The 7201-nt window shown below is 44.2% G+C and overlaps 1 protein-coding gene across 1 annotated transcript; it reads right to left on the bottom strand.

The window, feature by feature from the left end:
* Positions 1-3312: 3312 nt before the first annotated feature.
* Positions 3313-6178, bottom strand: LOC125231334. The gene is made up of 2 exons (XM_048136777.1): positions 4284-6178; positions 3313-4018 (listed from the first exon to the last, which is right to left on the bottom strand). The coding sequence occupies exons 1-2, from the start codon at positions 6176-6178 to the stop codon at positions 3313-3315; spliced, it is 2601 nt and encodes an 866-aa protein (XP_047992734.1).
* Positions 6179-7201: the final 1023 nt, after the last annotated feature.

The following is a 7201-nucleotide window of genomic DNA, read 5'->3' as shown; positions in this document are numbered from 1 at the left end:
GCTATTTCACGAAATTGATGAACGCTCTAAGGAATAAGCATAGATTTAGAATTATTAAACTAGATTGTTTAGTTAGGTCAAAAAGTGTGTGTTGAAGGACCTGCGGATACGAAGTTCCTAACGAACTATTGTAATAAAATAAAACAAAACGGAAAATAAAATTATGGAGATTGATGGGGAGCCAAACTCACCGATGTTGTCGTCTCGAGAGTTTATCGGGTGGCCACCCTTGCAAAGCTTGGTTCTCTCTTTCCTTGCACTGCACACTCGCGAATCGTTCTATTATAATATAATTAATTAATAACTTAATTCGTTGCGGATATTTTTATTCACCATTGACAACGACTTTCTTTTTGCGGATTGACACTTGACGTATTTTACATTTTTTAAGAAGTTTGGCAAAGAGGCGGGTGACATGACAATTAAAAATGAGGTTGAACCTATCATAAGGAAGAGCGAGCGGGATGGACGATATGAATGATAATGAATGAAAAGGGCGCGAACATTTCTCCCCGGCTTTAAAGGTTTCCTTTAAAGGAAAGAAGTACTAAATAAAATAAATAAATAATGACCCTTTTCTTCGAGTAAAATAATAGCGAAAAAAATGATATTATTCTAACATAATACCCATTCCATTACTGGTTAGGCAAAGGACACAACCGCACGACAGGACGGACGAAACTTCCTTTACTTGTCCTGACAGTAACGACGCGGGTTGAGCCGTCCTTTGAAGGATGCACTGCGTCTACAACACCCAATGGCCATGAGAATGGCGGCGCATTATCTACTTTAATGACGACTACTGTGCCAATTGCGATGGGAACTGATGGCGTTGTCCATTTAGCTCGAGATTGCAACTGATGCAGATACTCTGCTCGCCATCGTTGCCAGAAAGACTGCACTATCCTATCTAGGAGGGCATGTCGTTCACGTAAGTTACCTGACTCGACCAATGGAGTAGGTAACGACAACAGTGGAGCAGTATGGAGAAAATGAGCAGGAGTAAGAGCTGATGGCTCAGCGGGGTCACTGCTCAAGGCTGTTAGAGGCCGGGAATTAACGAGCGCTTCTATCTGAGCAAGCGTCGTTAGAAGTTCTTCGTACGTCAGTATTTGCGTACCGATCACCTTGAAAAGGTGATTTTTTACTATTTTCACCATAGACTCCCATGCGCCTCCAAAATGAGCAGAAGCAGGAGGGATGAACTTCCAATCAATGCGGTTCTCCGCTAGTTCCATCTCTATAAGTGGACGATGAGCATCCAAGAACTTGTAGAGGTCACGCATATAAGAATTGGCGCCAACGAAATTGGTTCCATTGTCCGAATACATGCATTGGACGGGACCACGGCGTGCCAAAAAGCGCTTTAATGCAGCCATGAAGTTGGCGGTACTCAATTCCGTCGCTATCTCAATGTGAAGACAGCGCGTAGTGAGGCAAGTGAAAATACATAACCAAGCCTTGCGACTCTTCACTCCTCTGCCACGAGTAGGCGTATATTGCAGAGGGCCTGCATAATCACACCCTGTATGCGTAAACGGTTTATCCACTTGATTCACGCGACAGCCCGGTAAGTCTGCCATGAGCGGAAAAGACGATTGTGGATTCGCTCTGAAACAAGTGTTGCATTTGGCAATGCGGTCGCGAATGACACGACGAGCCGACAGAATCCAATACTGAAGCCTAAGTATAGTCATCATTGACTCGGGACCAGCATGCAAATGCTTTCTGTGAACGTAGTCAACGATCATATTGACTACATGATAATCGCGGGAGCACAATTGGGTGCTTCTGAGAATACTGCAAGTCTGTATTTGTCAACCTGCCTCCAACACGAATTAGACCGTCTTTGTCTAAGAACGGTTTGAGCTTTTGTATAGCAGGTGAGCAATATTTCTTGCTCTTAATTTTCTCAATATCGTCACAAAAATGTTCGTTTTGCAACGATGAGAGAATTTTGCCTTCAGCAAACTCTAAGTCGGATCGGGTAAGGGCCGTGGGGAGCGGTTTCGGATTAAGGATGCGGTACACGTATACGACGATGCGCAGTAATCGAGACCACGACGATATCCGCTGCGCGAGGGAATAAAGTGGTGACTCTGACACATCCGTAGTAGTAGCGTGTGCAAGAGGCTTAAGCTCCGGCACTTCTCCGATGGACTCTCGATCGAGCTCCCTTAAAGGCCATTCTGATGGATGCTTGGATGCCCAAGCCGGTCCTGTAAACCACAAAGGATGATCCACAAGCTTAGCAGGCGTCAGGCCACGCGACAAGCAATCCGCGGGATTTTCTAAGCCCGCCACATGATGGAAGCAGCTGGCCGGTACAGCTTCAATTATCTTAACAACGCGATTGGCAACGAATGTTTGCCAGCGGTGTGGTGATGACTGAATCCAGCAGAGCGCAACTTTCGAGTCAGTAAAGGCGTAGATCTCGTTAATGTTGTAACGGGGCTCGAAATTATCTTGCACCTTCCGCATGAGCTTTGCCAGGAGGACAGCAGCACACAGCTCTAATCTCGCTACAGAGACTGTCTTCAAGGGAGAGACCTTCGACTTGGAACACACCAATCGAACTGTCACTTCATTCCCGTTTATGACCTGAAGATAAACTACACCTCCATATGCCCGCTCGGAAGCATCACCGAAGCCTAAGAGGTTTATAGTACAACCTTGTACTACCCCGAGATGACGCGGTATATGAATTTCATTCAATTTTGGCAACTCAGAATAAAATCGTTCCCATAAATTTACAATATGGGTCGGGGAGTCTCATCCCAGTCGCATTTGATCAACCAAAGCTCCTGTATGAGGAGTTTTGCGTAAAGGACAACTGGAGCTACTAAGCCGACGTTATCCCATAGGCGAGCCACTGCAGACAAGATTGTCCTTTTAGTGCACGTTGGATCTGGCTCTGTCACCTTGAAATGGAAATAATCGCCAGATTTATTCCAACACAAGCCAAGGACCTTTTGCGAGACTCCTGGGTCTATTTCCAAGTCTACGGAAGCCCTATGAGAAGCAGGTATCTCACGTAGCACGGTCTCTGAGTTGCAGGTCCATTTGACAAGATCAAATTGACCGCATTTGAATAGGTCAATAAGCTCCTTAGCCGCAGCGATAGCAACAGATTCATCCTTCTGTTGCGAATCATCTGACATAATGCTGAAGCATACGTCATCCATGTATGTGCAGGACGATGCGATCGCTGCTGCCATTGGAAACTTATGTCCGTCGTCTGCAATCAGCTGGCGAACGACGCGGAGCGCGTGATATGGGCTCGACTTCATACCAAAACACACACGGTTAAATTTATGTCGAAATGGGATCTGCCGGGCGGAATCTATATAAGATTCGTTGAAACTGGCGGTCCGATTCGCGAACACCAATCTGTAAAAACATTTGGCGACAATCGGCTGAAAGCGCTATTTTGAATAAGCGAAAGTTCAAGAGGATTGAAAATAAATCCCCTTGAAGATTGGGCCCTGAGTGCAAGACATCATTCAGCGACAGGCCTGTAGTTGTCTTGCTACTCGAGTCCAGGACCATACGAACTTTGGTAGTGGTCTTATCCTCACGCACGACAGCATGATGAGGAATTATGTATGCGAGGGCTGAAGAGGTGTTCGCGTTGAGAGAGTTAGTCACGTCCGATATATAACCCTTACTGACGTATTCACGAATTATATCGTCATAGGCGGCACGTAACACACTCGATGACTCTAGCTTTCTTTCAAGACAAAGAAAGCGCCTCTTAGCAGCCGAATGCGACTCTCCGAGCTTGAACACGTCATCTCGGAAAGGCAATGCCACAGTATATCTACCACTAGCGTCGCGCGTAGTGGTGGCGCGGAAATATTCCTCGCATTCAAAGTCATCCTGGCTTTGAGCGGGCGGAGCGGATACTTCCTCAAGTTCCCAGAACTTTTTGAGGAGGTGGTCCATGGAATCCACGGAAGTACAACAAGCTGAAGTATATTTACGCGGTGGCTGTAAAGCAGGCACCGAACCCATTAAAATTTGACGACCGGTCTGGCGCAGTCGGTAGTGACCCTGCCTGCTACGCCGCGGTCCCGGGTTCGAATCCTGGTAAGGGCATTTGTTAGTGTGATGAGCACAGATATTTGTTCCTGAGTCATGGATGTTTTCTATGTATATAAGTATTTATATATTATATATATCGTTGTCTGAGTACCCACAACACAAGCCTTCTTGAGCTTACCGTGGGCCTCAGTCAATCTGTGTAAGAATGTCCTATAATATTTATTTATTTATTTATTTAAATATACCCCAGTACCGTCTGTATAGCTGGTGGCATATAGTCCACTTCGCTTTTGACGATGTGCGGCAGCAGCAAATGTGGAAATATAGTTGCACCCACCAGTACATCAATGGCGACGGGCGTATCCAACGTGTCGTCAGCTAGAGGGAGACCATGAACATGTGTCAGTGCTGACATGTCCACGGGCACTGACGGCAGGTCGTCGGTGATGCGATCGACCACCAAACTCGAAACGTCGAAGTTGACATTATCGTCGAATCGCGAAAATACTTTTACGTTTGCGTTCCCCTTAACAATTTTCTTGGTTTTTCCAATGCCAAATACAGAGCTTGGTTTCCTATCAAAAGTTAAACCTAAGCGCCTACAACATTCTTCAGTAATGAAGTTACTTTGTGACGCTGTGTCAAGCAGACATTTGATAACCTGCGTTTCACCCTTACTGTCGCGAACGATGACCTTTGCGGTGGACAGCAAAACCGTGTCACACGAAGATGCTGAGTCTTGATTGGACATTTTATTGTTAGAGGCAGCAAGTGCTTGCGTCACGATAGACGTGTTACAGGACGTGCCTTCCGGCGGCGAGGATGTTTTAATAGCTGCGTTGCTCGTAGATGCATTTGACTCATCAGATGTCGAAGCTTTTTCATCCTTGTTCTTGTCAAAATGCAACAGAGTATGATGCTTTTGATGACAAACTCGACACTTCACCTCGGAATTGCACTCGCGGGTGCGGTGTTTAATGCTTAAGCAGTTAATACATGCTTTAAGCTCTTTAGCGCGTTTAAAGCGATCAGAAGACGTTAAGTCGTTGAAAGAAGGACATTTGAATAAATGTTCATGGACAATATTGTCACAAATACATTTAGTAGTGCTCGCGCAAGCAACGTAGCTTTGTAGTTTAGGTGCGGCACTACGCGGTTGAATCGACTTAACACCTTTTTCGCGCGATGGATTTACGGCGGCGGAGACGGCGGTACATGGTTGCGAGTTTTGATAAATCCTAAACTGACTTTTCATGAAATCTGACAGATCGCGAAATGTAGGCAACTTCGTATTTCGATGCAGCATCTCAAATGCTCGAAGAGTTTCCTGGTCTAACTTCTTTAAAGCTATATGCATAAGCATAAAATCGCTTAAATCATCCAGCTTAAGCGATTTAAGCGCATTCGCAGCTGTCACAAACTTATCAATGAATATCTGGAAGTTAGACGAGGAAGCGGGACCATTAATCTTCAAATTGAGCATTTGATCCATGTAAGTCGAGGCAAGAGTGCGCTTATCTTGGAATCTGTCAAGTAGACTATCTAGAATAAGCTGATAATTGTCAGCGCTCGGAGTTATGCCTGCAAAGACGGCTTGAGCTTTTGGTGACAATTTCCCAATTAAATAAAACAGCTTCTCCTCGTCGGTAAGTGACAGATTGTCGTGCACTCTCGATTTAAAACTAGCGTAGAACAGCGGCCAGTTACGTATGTCTCCATCAAACGCTACCAGTTCCATCGTTGGCAAAGAAGGTCTAGCTCTCTCCACCGATAAAGGCGGCGAAGAGGCCGGCGGTGCGGCTGGTTGCAGTCGCTTGACCACTCTCCTGATGCGGCAGTACAAATCTTCAAAGGCTATGAGCGGCTGATAGTTAGGGACAGCAGCCGTCTTAGTCCTCAGTAGCGTGCGGTTGTACTCATTTACCACTTCTTTGAACTCCGTCCGAAGTTCGTCAATAGTGTCAGCAGCGTCAAGAAAACTTTCGCGACTCACTGCATCTGTATCGGCAACTAGCGACTTTTTATAAATACCCTGGACGAGTTCAAAGAAGACGTTGCGTTTTGCTTCAAGCATTGACAACTCGTCTTCATAACACCAGCTGTCAACGCTTTCGGCTTTTGTTTCTTTTGCCATTTTGCAGGAGACGGGTTAAATATGCGGTAAATCAATTTATGTTCCTATGAAAGGATAAACTCTTATAAACGTATACCTAAATTTCGGGTGCGGTTAATAATATATATTTAGGTAAATAATTTATAAGGGCGGAGCGACGAATAAAGTTATACACGTATAAATAAATACCTAAACTGCGGGAGCGAGTAAGTAAGAATAATTTAGGTAATATTTATACGGGCGGTGCGGGAGGAGAACGATTCGCAATGAATGTATGAGGAGAAAATAGGGGAACAGGGAAGAGAATCAGGTTCGAAGACCAGAAATGTTGAAGGACCTGCGGATACGAAGTTCCTAACGAACTATTGTAATAAAATAAAACAAAACGGAAAATAAAATTATGGAGATTGATGGGGAGCCAAACTCACCGATGTTGTCGTCTCGAGAGTTTATCGGGTGGCCACCCTTGCAAAGCTTGGTTCTCTCTTTCCTTGCACTGCACACTCGCGAATCGTTCTATTATAATATAATTAATTAATAACTTAATTCGTTGCGGATATTTTTATTCACCATTGACAACGACTTTCTTTTTGCGGATTGACACTTGACGTATTTTACATTTTTTAAGAAGTTTGGCAAAGAGGCGGGTGACATGACAATTAAAAATGAGGTTGAACCTATCATAAGGAAGAGCGAGCGGGATGGACGATATGAATGATAATGAATGAAAAGGGCGCGAACAGTGTGTCCACATGAGAGGTAATTGTTTGGGCTGGTGTCCCTCTCGCACTTGCTGACAATGTCAACATTATTCAGTGACGTCATCACTGTCATAAATTGGGGATATCAGTCAATTTTCAAAGTTACTACCAAATCTACTAATACCCAATTGAAGGTATTTTTTAATTATACAAATCATTGATTTATTGGCATCAAAATAATTACATTATAATTGTTTTCCAATTTTTTGAAATATATCGAAAACCTAGTTTGAATAACACTAAAATAATATAAGAAGTTATAAAATCAGGTAATATACAGATA

The sequence above is a fragment of the Leguminivora glycinivorella genome, chromosome 11 (genome assembly GCF_023078275.1).
Source record: "Leguminivora glycinivorella isolate SPB_JAAS2020 chromosome 11, LegGlyc_1.1, whole genome shotgun sequence".
Taxonomy (NCBI): domain Eukaryota; kingdom Metazoa; phylum Arthropoda; class Insecta; order Lepidoptera; family Tortricidae; genus Leguminivora; species Leguminivora glycinivorella.
Note: the sequence above shows the minus strand (reverse complement) of the source record. Positions and strands in the feature narration are given on the sequence as shown.